The sequence below is a fragment of the Lacerta agilis genome, chromosome 2 (assembly GCF_009819535.1).
Source record: "Lacerta agilis isolate rLacAgi1 chromosome 2, rLacAgi1.pri, whole genome shotgun sequence".
In the NCBI taxonomy this organism is placed as follows: domain Eukaryota; kingdom Metazoa; phylum Chordata; class Lepidosauria; order Squamata; family Lacertidae; genus Lacerta; species Lacerta agilis.
In genome coordinates this window covers 74,118,117-74,136,344 of record NC_046313.1, presented here as the reverse complement: position 1 = coordinate 74,136,344, position 18,228 = coordinate 74,118,117, and the positions used below count along the sequence as shown (strand labels likewise).

General features: G+C 42.0%; 1 protein-coding gene across 2 annotated transcripts in view; it reads right to left on the bottom strand.

The window, feature by feature from the left end:
- ATG7 (autophagy related 7) overlaps window positions 1-13,538 on the bottom strand; it is an 89,266-nt gene extending 75,728 nt beyond the window's left edge. Inside the window, exons 1-9 of one of the 2 annotated variants that reach the window (XM_033140776.1) lie at window positions 13,308-13,538; window positions 11,744-11,798; window positions 10,128-10,245; window positions 8,882-8,959; window positions 7,890-8,006; window positions 7,020-7,169; window positions 5,685-5,773; window positions 4,858-4,979; window positions 2,555-2,645 (exon numbers count right to left, since the gene is read on the bottom strand). In XM_033140776.1, coding sequence (XP_032996667.1) covers window positions 2,555-2,645; window positions 4,858-4,979; window positions 5,685-5,773; window positions 7,020-7,169; window positions 7,890-8,006; window positions 8,882-8,959; window positions 10,128-10,245; window positions 11,744-11,798; window positions 13,308-13,485 — 998 coding nt within the window. In that variant the 5' untranslated portion in view covers window positions 13,486-13,538. The remainder of the gene's footprint in view (window positions 1-2,554; window positions 2,646-4,857; window positions 4,980-5,684; window positions 5,774-7,019; window positions 7,170-7,889; window positions 8,007-8,881; window positions 8,960-10,127; window positions 10,246-11,743; window positions 11,799-13,307) is intronic. The other variant, XM_033140775.1, reaches the window with a different exon arrangement.
- Between the last annotated feature and the right edge of the window lie 4,690 nt (window positions 13,539-18,228).

The following is an 18,228-nucleotide window of genomic DNA, read 5'->3' as shown; positions in this document are numbered from 1 at the left end:
GTAGTACTGCTCTGTCACTTAAAAGAACCTGTCAGAATTATTCCCACCCCAGTATTACAGGAACAAGAACAAAATATATCCCGTTTGTGTTCCTAGATATGATGTGCTCATTTACAATGGGAAATCAGATAGTGAAAAATTTATAGGGTGACATTGAACAATGTCTGCCTGTTCATGGAATTTAAATTCAACTGGCAGTTGGTTTAAACAATGGAACTTCTGATTTTTCTTCTCCCCATTCAGAACCTACCCCCCAAGATAGTTTAGGGGACATTCAGGGAGAGAAAATGAAAGGAAAGCCCTGCTGCACAAGTGACTCTACATTGAATCTTACTCCTAAACAGCAAAAAATAGAACTCAAATTATTTTAAAAAAATAAATTATCCTCAGACAGCAATTGCTTTTATATAACACTCTTTGTTATTCAACCCTGTCAGAATTTAAATTGTGTTTTTTCCCCAGTTTGCTCTTCTATTCTTCTTATTAAAAATAGTTCTTGTAAAATTGTTTAAGCTCTTCTGCAGGAATTAATTAAAAATTAAGGTCAAATTAGAATTCTTAATTATTATAAAATTAATTAATATTATTTGAGCCAGTGGCTGGAATACCTTCCTCACAAACATACTATTGACAGAGTAAATACTGGAAGGATTGTAAATTATGCCAATATTAAAGGGGAAATATAAAATGTATTCATACAATATCCGAATATGACCCTGTTGCAACACTATCTGACACAATCCAGAGAAAAGAATGCTAATCTAAAATATTTATAAACAATTTTATAAAACCAAACTTGAAATAAAAGTACTACCCAGCTAACTTGAATTCTTCTTGAAATATTTTGCTATATACTCCAGCAAACTTCTGCAGGACATTTTTCCAGATTTCATGTATTTGTTTAAAACTTAATTTAGATTTTCATCTCAATATGAAAGCAGAATTTGGCATCAAAATTTATGAAAGTATCAGAATAATTGGAAGAGAAGCCCCAAATGGCTGTGTTTAAGCTCTCCTCACAATTAGGGTGAAAATGTAGCAGGGAAACAGAACAGACCATTTTTCAGCTGCAGATTTCCTGCTTGTTATAACATACAAGTCCTTATGATACTTTTCTAGTCTACAAAACCTCAAGTCTTCCAAGAGCCCACAACTTTAATTTAAAAAAGAAGGCTTTAAATCTCACCATTTAAGAAGGGAGGAAGAAAAACTTGAAAATGCATTGGTAAAATTGCTGAAAGATCAGAAACAATGAACTATGAGGGGAAAGCCTTTCATCTTTTGGCATTTCTATAATTCTCTCTGTGCACAGTTTCCAGAGGCTGATGGGCGTTTCTCTCTACTAGCAGGAAACAATTCCAAAATTTAAATGCTGTAAAACGGCCAACCTTTTCATGACCTGCAGCTTGGTATCTGTTACGTTATGCAAATTTATGTTCCTTGAAGTCAATGTAATAAACAAGTAGTTAACTGTGGTCTTCTGGCTCTGGGTTATTTTTCCAATCTGACTCTCAAGGGAAGCTGCAATTGATGCTTCAGAGCCCCAAATACAAGGGAGGAAGGTAACAAATGATGACAGATTTGCTGTTCCTAAAGCCGGACTGCATTTCCTACATGGTTATTTGCACGAGACCCGTAAAACTTAATCAGCGGAATGTAATACATGTTGTTATGGGAACTCAACTCAACCTGGCATCCTTCAATCAGTAACGGCAAACAAGCCTCGCTGAAAAAGAGCACGCCCACCATGTGCTCGCGGGCAGGATGTGGCCCAAGGATTGTGCTGAGTGTGCTCTAAGGTGCCCTTCCAGCTCATGGAAGACATTGATTAAGCAAAAAATGCCTCGCCAGTGCCCAATGTGAGCGGAATGTACCCAGAATCCTCTGTAACAGGTAGGCCTCAAAAAAAATTGTGGAATGGATTCACTGAAGTTTGAAAGCCACCAGCACAGCTGTTGCACATAGCTCCCTTGCTAATATACAGTAGAACCTCTACTTACGTCCCACTCTACTATGGCCCATTCCAAGCCATGACCGCGGCAAACCCAGAAGTAAACACTGGGTTTGCCGTGATTTGCGCATGCACAGAAGTGGCTTCTGCCGTTTGTGCACGCGCAGAAGCGGCTGCTGCCGTCTGCACATGCTCAGAAGCAGGCTGCCGACAAAAGCGCCTGCGCGCAACGGCACTTCTACTATTGACCCGTTTCACCATAAGGACGGAGCTTCAGAACAGATGGACGTGAGTAGAGATTCTACTATACTCCTTTTTCACATCCAGAGGCTTGGAAGACTGCAATCTACAAGATAATCAAGAACCAAAAGTCCTCAAACTGTCAAAGAAATGGGTATTGATAGGTAAGTACATAGTGTGACCTAACGGCCAAGAGAGTCTTTAGGAAAAAATAAAAACAATTCTGTAGACAGTGAGTAAATAGTGAATGAGTCCATAATGCTAAGAGCTGGCTTCCTCAGGTACTTAAGTGGTATTCCCAACTTGTATTTCTGATCTTGCAAAGCTGCCTTTCAGAGTGTGAAGACTTGTAATGGTACGTACCTTTTCGGGTCCATGCACTCGCTCAGATTGACCATTCTTGGGCCCATACCTCCTTTTTGGTTTTTCTCCCATCCAACAGCTTTTGGACAACCTGCCTCACCGGAGAAAAATAATTGTGTTGAAGAATACAAATGTTGTTTGAGACAGCAAAATCCCACTCATCCTAAGTAGCAAATTGTTAAAAGTTTGAGTAGTGGATAACTACAGTTATATGAAGTCAGTGCTGTAATTTCAAAGGTGCCCCATGTCAGTCTAGTGGCAACTTTGCAGAAAAGAAAAAAGCTATTGGCTGTTCTAGAATATATTGAAAAGTACTGCAAATCAATCCAGATTACAAGAATCCAGATTTCACTAGAATTTGCCATAAAAGTGAGTCTTTGGATGACAGAATATTTTATTGTGCAGCTGAGGACTTTATAGAGTAGCAATCTATAAAATAAATTTTAGCATACTTTACATTCTGAAGCCAACACGAGTGCAGATTAAGCTCTGTTATCAGTTTCATAATGCAGCAATTGACTGGCGTTGTTGCTAGTGGCAGCTATTTCATTATTATTTTTTAGCACTGCCTTATTTTAAAAGCTCAGTTTCTTGAGGTTCTTAAATGGGAATCAAGTAATACAAATCAAAGGAATGATGGATCTGACCTACATTCAAACCCGCACTGAGCTACTAAACTCCTCGAGTGGCACCAAATCACATTTTATCCCAATCTGTGGAGATGAACATGTAAACATACAAAATATTTCTAATATACATTGTAAGTTTAAAATAAAATTTACAAGCCACTTACTCCAGACAACTAGAAATGCCCAAAGCAGCTCACAGTTATTAAAACTGGGAGCCAACTGAAAAAAGTGTAACTAGCAGAGAAATCAAATGATCTCTAAAACAGAAAAGCATTCAAATGAAAACAGAATGACATAAGAGAGAAAAGGAACTCTTGCATGTTGCCACTGACTAAACACACCTCTGAAGGCAGCAGGGAACACAAAATGGCCCCAGATGATCAGAGACTGGGCAGATTCATATGGGAGAAGATGGAAACTCAGTCAACTTTGGGAAAAGTTTGCCCAAGACATTTTTCTGCCTGAGGCAGACAAGATGGGGTTTTTCCCCCTACCCCCCCCCCCCCACTTTCCACACAAAAAGGCCAACTGAACTGGTTGTTTGTTTGTTTTTTATTATTTATTAAATTTCTATACCCCCTTCATCTGATGATTGCAATATAAAAACACAAAAATACACAACGTAGTAACAAACAAAAACACAGAGTTTAAAAGGGCATAAATTTCTTAATTATCCAAAGGCCTGGGAAAAGAGGAATGCTTTTGCCTGGCGCCTAAGAAATGTAACGAAGGCGCTAGGTGAGCCTTCTTGGAGACAGCAGTCTGCAAATTGGGAGCCACTGTAGAAAAGGCGGTACACAAAGAAGGCCCTCAGGTGATGATTGTAGGGTCCAGGTTGGTTCGTATGGGGAGAGGCAGTCATTGAGGCACTGCGGTGCTGAATCTTACTTCAGCACTGATGTGTCAGTGTGCTCCACCATACCTGAAGGCAGCAGGTCAGCTTAGAGGATGCAGGGCAGGCCATGGAATCCACACATCTTTGTTCTTAAGCACTGTTGCCAACTCCCAGTATCTGCTGCCTGACTCAGCTGCCTTACGCTGCCCAACAGTAGGGTTGGCCTGGCTTAAAGAACTAAGACCCTAAATTATCCTTGGAACTGGCCTGGCAGCTAATATATAATTGGAAAACAGGACTTGCTGATGTTCCTGAAGTGAGTAAAAAGGACTCTTAACGAAGTGATGGGTTCAGAAGGTTGTGGATAAATGGCAAGTGTGCCCTTTTCAGACAATAAAGCACAAGAAAGAAGGTAACTATGAAGTCAAACGAACGGTCCAAAACAAATTAAGAATCCTAGTATCTGGTTGCCTCTAGCATGATCTCTGGCAATTAATGCCATAGAAACAAGGCTACCTTCACCTTCTTCTTGAACAGCTTTTTGTGAAAAGCTACGCTGATGAGTACACCATAATGGAAACAACAGAGGCATAAGTGGTTTGCAAGTACAGGAAACACTTTCAAAACTGGCAAATGATTTCGAGAGGATGGGCACCTTCCAAGGACTTTTCACTGAAGAGGCCTTTACTGATAGCAGCTTTTAACATACAAAGTCAGGGACGGGTACCACACTGTTTTCATCATCACAGCATGACGGAGAGAGAGAGAAAAATCTCCCAGGGAGGAATATTTACCACATTACACTAGACACAGAGCCCCACCCGTCCAAAATGGATTACCTGAATTCTGTGTCACTTGCGGAAGCTTTATTTCAAAAAGGGTGCTGTGTGAAATGTCTCTTGCTCCCTGCATGGTCCTGTCTCGGAAGCAGAGCACTTGGACAGAATGCAGGTGGCTGCCCCTGTCAGAAAGAAAACTCTGTAACAGCAGCAGAGCCAGGATTAACAATAGGTAATTATCTGAATGTGATGCCAAGAAAATTTCCCAACGGGATTTGATTTGGATACAGTCCAACAAGCCAAATACATTTTCAAGAAACAAACCTATTCACTGTAATAAGGAACAGCAAGATGAACAAGTGCACCAGAAGCAATCTGCGAGAGCAATGTGCTCTTCTAAACCACATAGCAGACGAATCACCTCTGTTTCAATAGACAGAACCTATGTGAGGGCTCTTAAGAACTGCAATCTTCATTTGTGAATTCTTGGAATGCATTGTACAATTGGCTCAGCCAAAGTTCAGTTCAGGGTTATCACACAAAACTGAAATTTGAAGGAGGAGCCCCTTGCCCTGACAATACTGTAGAAAATACCAAAGCTCATAAATCAATACCATGTTTTGGGGATGCTACCAGTCCTAATCGTAGCCAAGGGTGCTATGCAGTGCAGTTCATCTTCTGATGACAGGATTCCATCAGGAGGAATGCAATTTTTGGTGATTCCCTGCCCCCCCCCCCCGTGCAGCCCCCACTAAATCCAATCCAGAGGCCTGGATGACCTTCTGGAAATTAAGGAGGCAAGGGGAGCTATGGGACTTGCTTCAAGGTAAATGGGTTTAGGTTTGTAGCCATGGGAAAAGCCACATTTAAGGAATCATAATAAATACCATCTGTGTGCTGCCAGGACCAATATGTTTCTCAGTGGCCAACCAGGATACTGGGCAAAATTACAGGGATCGTAAACACCAATTGTCACCTGCAAAGAAAAAAAAGATACCATTAACAGTTAATACAAGAAGATTAGCATTTACTGAATACTATTGATATGTACTGTAAGCTAATTTAATTTGACCACAGTAAAACTGTAAATATGCAAGAGACACAAAGCTGAACATATACAATTGTAACATTGCAGCACATTGGTTTTCCATTTAGGTAAAAGTAAAGGGACCCCTGACAGTTAGGTCCAGTCACAGATAACTCTGGGGTTGCGGCGCTCATCTCGCTTTAATGGCCGAGGGAGCCAGCGTTTGTCCGCAGACAGCTTCCGGGTCATGTGGCCAGCATGACTAAGCAGCTTCTGGTGAGCCAGAGCAGCACACGGAAATGCCGTTTACCTTCCCGCCGGAAAAGTACCTATTTATCTACTTGCACTTTGACGTGCTTTCGAACTTGCTAGGTGGGTAGGAGCTGGCACCAAGCAACGGGAGCTCACTCTGTCGCAGAGATTTGAACCGCCAACCATCAAGGAATGCACAAGCTCTACATAGCATCTTGGATAAAGAAAGCAGATCTGCTGGCAGGAGAGGGAAGATGTGTGGTGAAACCCCTACTCAGCAGCGGGTGCACAAGTAGCTGCCCCAGTCAAAAGACTAAATTAACGGAGTTGGCTAATGACTATGTGCCAACTAGAGGAGTCTGTGTTATTAAACATGCCTTCCCCTTTACTTAAAAAGCAGGGAGTGAGGTCTACTTCCTAGTGTGCAAGAGAAAGGAGCAAAATCCAGCCTCTTCTCTTCTCTTGCAACATTCAGTTGTTCTGAGCCATTTTACCCCAGAAGCTGGTTCACTTATGGCAGGTATGGCCAAACTTGGCCCTCCAGATGTTTTGGGACTACAATTCCCATCATCCCTGACCACGGGTCCTGATAGCTAGGGATGGTGGGAGTTGTATTCCCAAAACATCTGGAGGGCCAAGTTTGGCCATGCCTGACTTATGGCATCAGAGCTAGGCTGAAGAAAAGCCATAAAGTATTTGAGCACAACAAGGTAAACTAAGTGACCTCCAGCACTTAGAAAAGTCTGACACCCAACTACCCTATGTAAAATCCTCTTTCAGATATCCAACTAACCTACGTCATTTCTGCTCTCCTCTCCCACCCTCATCAAGAAAAAGCTTATGGATCTAGGAATTATTTTCATGTACTGTGAAGTCAGTAAATGGAGTCAAAGGTGTAAATGAGAATTGCAGTAGAGAATTTTGTGTTCAAGGTGGGTTTTACCTTCTCCTTGTGATCAGAAAAGAAGTCGTCCCAGTTTCTGAGCAAGGAAACAAGAACAGAATCATCGTGGTACTTGATGAGAAAAAAAGGCAGAGCTGTAAGGCCTTCTTTCTGACAAAGTTCATCATACGCATTCTGGAGAGCTTCAATCTAAAACGAAGACAGAACACAGGCTTACTCAATTCAGAGTTGTTTCTTAAATGCTACTTAGTTCAGACTGAGATTCACGCCGCCTGAGGTCTAGCCACCAACCTATTTCATCACACGCAGGTCACTAGTGTACCAAGGCAATGACAAAGGCACTCAGGAAAAATACTGTCACCTGTTCTACACATCACAACCACACAGAAGGCAGAGGACATCTCTCTCTCCACTTTCCGTCCAGGAAAACAAGAGGTATTTTCACAGTTTAAGGATACGTTACAGCCCAACAGTAGGACCGAAGGACATGAAGCAGTGTTGACGAGGGTTATCACCTGGGGCAAAGGAATGTGGCCTTAGGAAACCCAGAGGTTCTCCTTTAAGTACCATATACAGGAATTGTGTTCCATAAATAAAGAAATAACGGGTGGGATTCAACTAAGTCGTTGTGTGCAGGGAACAAGTTTCAATCACACAGTGGGACTTTCCTCCTTCCCTCTGCAGGCATCTTACCTGCCTCTAAAGCAGTTCTGGAGGATTGGAGGGAAACCCAAAACAGGTTTAGGAGGTACATGGGAGGAGAATGGGGGGTGAATGAACAGACTTTGTTCCACGCACACATACCCCCACTTAGTGCTACAATGAATAAATCATTCTGACAACAATAAAGTCCTAAAGGTTTTAGGTTAGTAGTGTTGTTGTTGGGTTTTTTTTAAAAAATAATAATACCTGAGTAGCTGAGAATTTTGCACCTAGGCACACAGGCTGCTGAATCAAAGGGATACCTTCTGGGAGACAAAGTGCAGGGTAACAAAACCAGTAATAGAAACGATATCTCTTCAAATCCTAAGGAGGAAATTGTATAAACACGTTAGAACATTTTAAAACTACAATAATGAAATAACTGCAAAACGTAATAGTTTGGAAAGAGTTGTTTGATCCAATTATTACTATTCAAATTAGCCATTTAGCGAATGCATAATGCAGTATTCCCAATGTACCCATGCAATGTCACACAACTGGGTACTGCCATAAACTGCACTTCACTGACATGCACAGAGAGAATAGCAGAGGGGAAGCATATAAAACTTTTAGGCCATCATAGGCTACAAAATGCCAATTAGGAATAGGATTCTAGGAACCAAATTCTGTAAGATCAAAATCAGGAGCCTTCGCATTCACTGTGGCATTGCTTTTACAGTGACACACAACATTTTCTTATACAGTACAAAACTAGGTTCTTAATAAATTAGAAAGTACAGTGGTGCCTCTGGTTGCGAACAGGATCCGTTCCGGAGCCCTGTTCGCAACATGAGCAGAACGCAACATGAAGCACCGCGTCTGCGCATGTGCATGACGTGATTCGGTGCTTCTGTGCATGCGCGAAGCGCCGAACCTGGAAGTAACGCATGCCGGTACTTCTGGGTTTGGCACGTTCGTATCCTGTGACAAACGTAACCCGCAGCTAATGTATCCAGAGGTATGACTGTACCACTTGCTCTCATTTTTCTATATGTCAAGGATAGCAAGGGATATTTCCAGACACAGAAGATTCCTTTCCAGGAATCACAGAAGACTGCAGTGTAAACCTGACATTTCAGCCTGGGCGCATTAGATTCATGACCCATCAGCTAGTCTTCATTGACTATTAGGCAAAGGCTTTGTTTTTAGGTGTGAATCATCTAGAATTTTTTAAAAAATAAAAAACACCATTTACTCACAGCAAATGTTAATAGGATAAATCTGTTCAGTAAGACAGGATTCTCAACAGCAGTCCCTGATGTTATTGCATCCCATATCTAACAGTAGAAAAGAAGAAGAAGAAAATCATCAGAAAAGGAAAATATTAGAATCTGTCTCATCATTGCAACTATATTAATATATACTGTTCTTATATGTTTTATGCCACCAAGTCAGAATAGATTCACTTAAATAAATGGACAAATGTTAGCTTAGTCTGAGCATGCAGGTGGATGATAATCATACATAATGCTGAACACGGAAAGAAGAATTCCTTTCGGATGGGGAGAACACATGTAGTTCTGTGGACTGCTCTCTTTCCTTCTTTGTGCATCTGAATTTTTCCCATGGAGAGGTTTCACTTTCATGCTGTATCTGAAATTTATTTCAAATGCAAAGGCCTAGAGAGACCCCTGATCTCTCCCAACAGCATACGCTAGAAATATAAAAGGTATTTCGAAAACCGTGTAACAGTAATCTACATTCTTTACAAGGCCAAATACATGAAGGGCATTCCTACACTGTAAATTTAAACAGCATTAACAGTCAATGTTTCATTCCAATATTGCCATTAGAATTCTCAGCATTCTCACAAAGCTACAAATGATAAGGTTATTTCAGAAAAAAAACTTGAGAATTAAACCAGCTTATGAGTACAGCACACGCATAACATTTGCATCAATTAGGCCACAATCCTTGATTGAGCCCAATGAACTCAGTGGGAAGGCACTAAACGCTTAAATAAAAGGAGTTCCTTGAAATAGTGGTGGCATTGGTTAACATATTTGCTTCCCAATGGTATAATATCTGCCATATAAGAGGACAGAGGGCAATAAACTCAATAAATCAATCTGTGTCGAGATTTGTCATCTTAGCCTTTATTTTCCTACTCCTTGGATAGCATCAAAACAGGTCACCAAAGCCAATACCACACGACATACAATTTTCTGGCAATATACGGCACTGAAGTTGCTTAATCTCATTCCTGAAGTGAGCCTGAGAAACAAACAATGAAATCCTACACAAACTCAACTTGAGAGTAAGTATTCTGGAACTCAGCAGAGCTCTCTTCAAAATAAGCATGTACAGGACCACATTGCAAATGGCTTCCCAAAACAGGATCACAACTTCAAGTCATAGTTACACATTCCTAGGTCCTTTTCGCCATTGCCACAGTTTCAATGCTGTTTTTAAAAGCGGCCTCCAATAGTAACACTTTTATCTTGCCTTATTTGCGGCTTGCTCAAGAAGAAGCTTCTTATCACAGGATTTGAATGCTTCCAAAGTATTGGTGTTATACAATGTTCCAATAGCAGGACAGCAATGTGCTGGTGTTGGGGCATTCCTAAGGAAAAAAACAAAAACTCTTCCAACTATATTCCAGTATTTGTTATGGTGTTAACACAAACCAGAGCTATTGGTACTCTGCACATTTCCCCCCAAACATCTGGAAATAAACTATGAAAAACTGGATATTTTATTCAGTTTTGCAAGGCTGCTACATAGGGGTGGGTGGTGGAAAACCCATGGACCATTCAGATGCTTTTGAACTACAAATCCCATCATCCCCGATCACTGGCCATACTGGCTGAAGCTGATGGCAACTGTGTGTCCCACAATATCTGGAGGACCGCAGGTTCCCCACCCCGATCAATATACATTGCATATCCAGACCAGAACAATTTCAAACTCATCTAACATTTATTTGCATGGATCTCAGCCGCAGAGGGAAAAGGAATTGGAGTTGGATTAGATGTCTCATAAAAATATAGCTATGGGAGAAGAACCAGAAACTGAGTGGGGCACATTTCCAACCAGAAGCAGAATGCAAACAGTTATGCCTATGGCCACTGTTCTTCAGTTTTGCAGAATCTCCACCTGGTTTGTCAAACTATGTCAAAAAGAGGAATAGGACCGTGGATCCTCTTTCACAAGCAGAGATGCATGTCCTCTTTTTACAGCTGGGATGGGGCTTTAAAAACCACATCTGACATGTTAAAAGGCATGCATTCAAAGTTAATGCTAATCTACTGGAAGTCACAAAATCCATAGGTCTTTTTATCTCTAGAATGCTACACTCATTACATAGTATTGCTCATCAAACATTTCTGTTTCCCCACTCAGTTTTCCTACTGACGATTTGAAGTGATTCCCCTTGCTCCTCTGACAATGTTCAATGATCTTGCTTGAGTTTACAGGGCTCTTAACACCCTGGGTCCAGGATACCTTATCCTTTATATCCCTGACTGACCACTGAAGTCCCCCATCACTTGGACACACAGCTTGTATCTAGCGGAACCATGCATTCAATTCAGGGACCCCAGTTTTATGGAACACTTGTCATGTCACACCTCCTCTCCTCTCCACAAATTCATTCCACCGTCATGAGGATGTGAAAAGGTACTGACAGTCCTTTGTTTTATGTTTATATATTAAAATTTCATTCAGAATTCCAATGCCGAGAAACATTTTCCCATCATGCTACCAAATGATAGGATGGGGTGTAGTAAAAGTGAAAAAGACAACACCTAAGCATCATAAAAACCAGTAAACGAGGAATGGTGTGCAAAAAAGCATTCTCACATAAGTGTTTTTGCAGGGCCATTCTGGTTCTTTAAAAAAAAGTCTTGGGTACTAGGAGGCAAAGTAGGATGGTGTGGGAGAAATGGAATAGCTCTAATGCAATGTCAGCATTGTGAGGATCCAGAATGAAAAAAAATCTAAAAAGAACAGCACAAATATTGCTACATATGAAAATATATGTCAAGTCATAGTGGCTGCTTGCAAATGGAAAAATAAAGTGGAGAAATAAAGATAACATAGGAGCTATTTAAGTTACTTACATATCAAAAGCACTAAATTCCAGTGTTAAACGAGCTGGCATACCAGCAGGATCTCCTAGAAGAACAACAACAACAAAATTTATAATGGCTGTATATATGGGTATATGTATGGTTATACATTTTCCCCATAAGGGAAGCAACATTGTGTGCTAGACAAGGAACAATCTTAATATACTCCCTCATAAGATTGCTTAATGACTGAGCATACGGTATATATGTGCTTTCCTCACAAGATATTATTTCCTCATATGGTGGTTTCATAACTGGTTCCCCATTTCACAGAAGTATTGTATGAAGGACAGTGTGATTGAAAAGGGCATATTTCTACTTCCTTCCCCCCTCCTCCACCCACCCACCCACCACTATAAGGTAAAGTAGATAGCCTAGATAAATAATTTGGGGTTGTAATTTTTCCCTGTTCAGTTTGAAGAGACAGTGGTACGCAGTCAGTGGGCTCCTTCACACCTATCAATGGAGGGAGAATAAAACACCAGCTGTTCAAGACAGAGGACAGGAGTTAACAGAGGATAACTATGAAGTACTTCCTATTTCTCTGTTCCAGATAGGAGAAACAGAAATAAATTTGTCTATCAGTACCCACTGACTCCTGTCACCCAGAGCAAGCTATGCTCCTAAGCTTAGATAAAAACATAAGGGGCTTAAGTTTGAGTGCAAAAATACTCCCACAGACTTGACTTGGGACTGTGTTGTTGCAGTGCAGGGACATGGCACTGCTAGCTAGAATAGGTTTTCAAGTGTTTAGGGTCAGTTTATTTGAAGGACGGCCTTACTCTCCCTATATGCCGAACAGACTGCTTCAATCTGCAGAACAGACAGTTTTACAAGGGCCACATCATGTTTGCTCCATGCTTCCAAGGAACAGAACTTTCAGTGTGGCAACACCTACACTCTGGAACTCCCTGCCCACTGATATTAGCCAAACAACTTTATTGCTTCTGGTGCCTTCTAAAAACTTAATTATTGCATGAATGTCAACATACCATGAATGTCAACATACCATTTTTTTTTTGTATATTTTCAAACCACCGGTTTTACTTATATTTTGGGGAAAACATAGGGGAGCTTGTTTTTAACATTTGATCTTATCAGTATTTTGATGTATATTTTATATTGCTTTATATAAACTGCTTAGAAGTCTTGATGACTAAACAGTATACAAAGTAAATATAAATATATAAATGAGTACATTTTTTTTCAGTGTCATGGACACTGAAGTTGAAGCCTCTGCCTCAAAAGTTAAGGCCTCTCAGTTCAGTAGGTCTTACTCCAAATGAAATGTGTGGGGTTGGCAACAATATCCTATGCCGCGGAATTCGAGAGTGGCGCTTACCGTCGAGTAAACATGCGCAGGAGGAGCAGGTTACACTTCGCGTAGTGAAGCAATGCTATAATTGCTTCGTTTTGCCAGCATACACCTCAGCATCATGAGAATCTGCCTTTAACCTGCGCAGGGCGTGATCCAGCAGCATGAACCACTATTACTGGGGTCAACAATCCCTCCCACCCACCCCCGGAGAAGAGAAATGGCCCACGGTGTACTTGCCATTATAGTAATAGCCTCTGATCGCCTTGGGGGTCTCGTCGAGCTTGTACTCATTGAGCTTCTTCTGGGTCAGCTCATGCCAAAAGCCAGCATCCAAGGCGCTGCTGAAGGGGACAAACTGCAGTTTGGGGGGTCCACCTTCCGCGGGGTTCCGCGTTTCGTTACCCTCGCTCGTCATTCTCCTGCTACTGCTGCTGCTGCGACGTCTCTGCAACTCGCCGCGCAAGAGTGAACAGCACAGGGTTCGAGAGCTGCGCAAGCCAACAAACAGAGCTACTGTAACTTATCACCCGAGGGAGCAGCCTTCCTCCGGAACTAACTTCCTCGCTTCACCCATTCAACGGATCGCCGGACACCGGAAGCCGCCGTCGCCAAAGAGCACCGCCATCTTCGTCCCGCCTCGTGACATGCGCGCAGGGCCACGGAAGTTTAGAACCTTGAAACGGAAAAGCCGTGAGGGTGCTTTCTTTATCTCTATGAACGCGGGGCGGCAGCCAGTGCGGAACATAGAGATAGGGCAACCGAAGGATAGTCACGCTTCTTCCCCCACTTCCGGTTCCGTTTGGAAGCCGCCGCTTGAGGGCCGCTGATATAGAGAGGGAAGAGGAGCTTCCCAAAATTACAACGCTCACGCGTACAATGCCAAGTTTCTAGTTATATAAGTTGGTTGCTGCGGAAATTCCGCGAAGGACTGGAAGTGTCGATATAGTTTTAGGGTGTGGGTGGCGGGGGGGTGAGTGGCTGGCACGTCCCCCTTGGGACAGCCGAGCGCATTGGAGAGGACAGTCTCGGGCGGGGCAAGACCCGATGACGTTTGTCGGGGTTGTGTTGTCCCGCATGTCCAACGTGGGAACCAGTAAGGGGGCGGGGTAGGACGCTGCGCGGCATTTTTAAGCCGAGGCGCCTCTCTCGAGCTCGGCTTCACGTTAGCCTCCCCTTCGGAAGGTTTGTCAAGCAGTTGCTGCAGCTTGTCACCTCTGCGGGGAGTTCGCCTGCTGCCTTCCACCTGCAGGAAGGTTTTTGATGGCGCCGCAGCCAGTAGCGCGCTGGGGATTTCTGGAGGACCCTGTCGGGCGGTTCCTCCTAAAGTGTTTTTTTCTGTGTGATTGTAGTCTGTGCCGCCAATTTACCACAACAACCACCTTGCGGGTTTCTAAGTGACCCAAAGACAAATTCGTAGTAACGCAACCCCGAAAGCTCAGCAAACCACCCACTTTCTTCAGGGTTTTTATAAGCAGACACACACCAGCTCGGGCAGAAAACGACGCAGTGGGAACTGGGAATAGGCATCCTCCAGAGCACAAAAAAGGAGAAGGCACGACGCACTTGTACTTGACAATACAAGTAAATCACCCGTGGGATCCCAGTACGATGAATTTGACCATAGGACTGTGATAGATGTCCCCCGCCCCCGCCCCAAAAAATCCTCTCTGAGAAGCTGCACTGGAAGGAAATCTCTCATTGGGATCAGGGGAGGCTTCCCTTGAAGTGAAAGGAATTTCTGAGAGTTTTGTAAGGATGTTGACAGGGAGAGAAAGTTGGTAATTGCCGCCGCCGCCGCCCTTCCTTGCAGCTGCTATTTACTTAACAAAAGCTGCGCTTCACCTTGTTTCATGGACCTCTGTTTGCTGGGATAGTGATGAACCCCTGCCCTACTTCGCAGTCCACAACTATGTCAATCATGGCTGCTCATGGGTCACAGGAGCCTACCAGGTTGTGCCTGCTGTGACACCTGCAACAATAAGTGACACATAGCTTCTCATCAGTACCTCTTCTAAGTTCTGTACCGTTTAAATGATGGATTGTTTAGATTGTTTTGTACTACCCATGCGTTAGAAGCATTCATGTAGCCCTTTCAATAAACAGTTCCAAATGCAAGCAGTGCTACTCTCTTTGCTCCCATGGCATAATGGACCACAGATCTCTTCTTCTCTTTGAAACAGATGGTGCAGGTGGTTTCACTCCTGAATGTCATTCCGACTCTGAGTGCGTCACATACATGTGTTGCTCGAGTGTCCACATTTTAAAAATACACACCAGCCTTTCTCTAAGAATCCAGACATTTGATCTCTACCATATGGCCGTAGCTTAGTGTCTGGGTGAAAGCATTCATCTGTTTGCTTTCTTCCTATTTTCTTTTTGAAACAATTGGCTTTTAAGACCTTTGGAATTAATGAGACTGTGGCTGCTGACAAAGGAAAATGTTACGTTTTGAAGTGAATGAAACTGTAGAGGCATTTGCTTGGAACTTACTCTAGTGCAGAGGTAGACAGACTTCCCTGTAAGATCTACTACAACCCCAGGTCCACCAGCTGAAGCCAGGTGTAAAATAGTGGCTCAGGAAAGCAGACACAATTGCAGGACAAGTTTGCCTTTAAGCACATGCTGAGCCCAGGAAGGTGTGTTCAGTATCAAAACAGGTGCTCTCAGACATACAGTAAATCCTTTCTATCCCTGTTTTTCCAAGCTTTCTAGATTTCAGCAGCCTAATTAGGAGGTGGGGGGAATCTTTCTGTTGTCTATATTGTTAAACCACTGAGAGTCACAAACTCTTGATGATCAGGATTTGATGATCCACCTTCTGCCCACCCCTGCGTTAGTGTGCTTGGCACAATGTGGACTAGCTAGTGCCATGTCATGAAACCTATAGTATATGTGTGTCCACCTGAATGCCAAAAAAGGTAAGACTTTATCTGTTTTAGCTCTTTGTTTAACAAAAACAAAGCTCTACAATATATCATTTTCCTACTTGTCCCTCAAGGGACTGTGTGTCATACTAGAAGGAATAAATTGTGCAGGGTGGTGGGTTGGGGCAAGTATTACGAGACTATTTAGCTTAAGACCACAAAGATGCTAGTGGCATCTCATACCTGAGGGGAAGGTGGGATTTAGATGTACATAAATACTAGGTAGCCTGTTTAGTAATGTCAGCTTGATTCAATGTTTTGGTTCTACGGTTTTATGAAACAACTGTCAGGATCTTTTGTATGTTGGTGGAGCTTTTGGAGTCACAGTTCAAATACAGTAATTCAAATACACATTGAAGCCCCTTTGCATTTATGGCTTAACTTTTCCTTGACACTTTATAATATTACTTCACTTTTAAAAATAGCAGTCAGCATGCTATCCAGCTTTGAAAATGGAAAGCACTCAGAAGACAGATGTACTTGCTACATCCTTATCTTACAAAAACATTAAATCCCCAGGCTTTGGGGAGCGGAAAAAAATCCCTTTAGTCATTTATCTCAAAGAAGTTCACTAGATGTTTAGATTGCTTATTTTGGAAACATAACAGAAGTTATGGTCTAGCTGGGGACGAGGGTCAGGGAAATCACAGGGAAAATAACACAATACCTTCTTTAGAACCAATCAGTGTTTACATATGTATGGCATAAGTGAGCTTTCATTTTACATAGAATTCTTCCTAAGGCCAGATATTTAAAAAAATGCATAGCAGAGTTGAAGAAGGGGTAACATGCTCTTCCTGTTCCCTTGCAGTCCTGGGGCACAGCTGCCAATGGCACAGCATACTACGTACTTGGATTCAAATAAACTATCTCTGCATTTAAACTTATTTTTCAAAATACTTTACCTGTGTGAACTTGTACAATTTAGGAACTTGCATTTCCCAGGAAAATTGACAGCAGTGTTTTAAGGCATTTAATGGAAACTTAGAATTAATTTGCTCCTAGACTTGCAGTAGTGGGTCCTGCCAATTGGTTTATGAATATGATAGCAGTCTCTGAAATGTTTTCCTAATTAAATATCTCATTGTAACCTCAGAAATCAGAGTTAGGAGGGAATATACAACATTTTGTATAGGCGAAGCAACATGGGTAAAAAGATTTTTGATTTCTGGAATCTTGCCATATTACAGGATTGCGGAAAGCATTCAGAATATGAAGAATAAGAATAGGCTTCATCAAACAGATTTATCCAGATGTCACCACAGGCAAAGTAAGAGTCTTATTGAAAAAGAACTGGTGCTAATTCATAAAATGTCAGGAGTCCAGGTTCCCTGCTTGATAACACAGTAAGCGTAGGTAATTAAAAAGGAAGATTTATTGCAAAAACAAACAGATAGCTCCGGACAGCTCTAATGAAGCCACTGACATTATCACTCAAGATGACCCTTCTGAAGACTCCCTCCAGTTCCGAGAGAAGATATTGAACTTTCACACCTTATGTCTTGTTTTGGTTCCTGTCTAGCAGCCCTCCCATTCGCCAACTTTGGACTTAGTGGATCAGCTCCAACCTCTTCCTGTCTCTGTGTCTGTCTGCGCCTGTTTGAACTTCCTGAGAGCTTTGGCTGTGTTCCAGCCTATTCTCAGTTGTTCCCTTGGCAACCGACATTCTAAACCTCTCAGTTCTGCAGCTGGCTGTAAAGTTCCACTAGGAGCTGGCTCATTCCTGACATAAGAATAACACCGAGGAATAACCTTTTGAGACAAAAGCACCCTCTAGTTCTGTGACCCTATATTTAAATCATAATTAGGAAGCTCAGAGGTTTGCATATCTGGAATTAAGTGTTTCACCACATTAGACGCAAGTTGAGGGGGAGTTGCTCTTGCTGGGTGTTTGGATGCACAGTAAAATATTGTTTTGAAATAATCGTTCAAGAACATTTGCTAGCTACTTTTATTTTTTTAAAACAAGTTCAACATTAAAACCATTTACAATCTCACATTAATATATTAAAATATACAGAAGACAAACCATTTATTCCTGTGGTTTATAAAACAAACATAGTTCTTTACATGCTTTCACTTGTGTTTTCTCTAATTTTCAGTCCAGTCTTACTAACTTTTCCCTACCCTTCCAAAAAGTTAGTCACAGTTCTATTACTACTCAGAGGTACCGTGATAATAGCTGTTTGCACATGATCAATTCATTCATTCTTTCCTAAACCATTCAAGTTTAT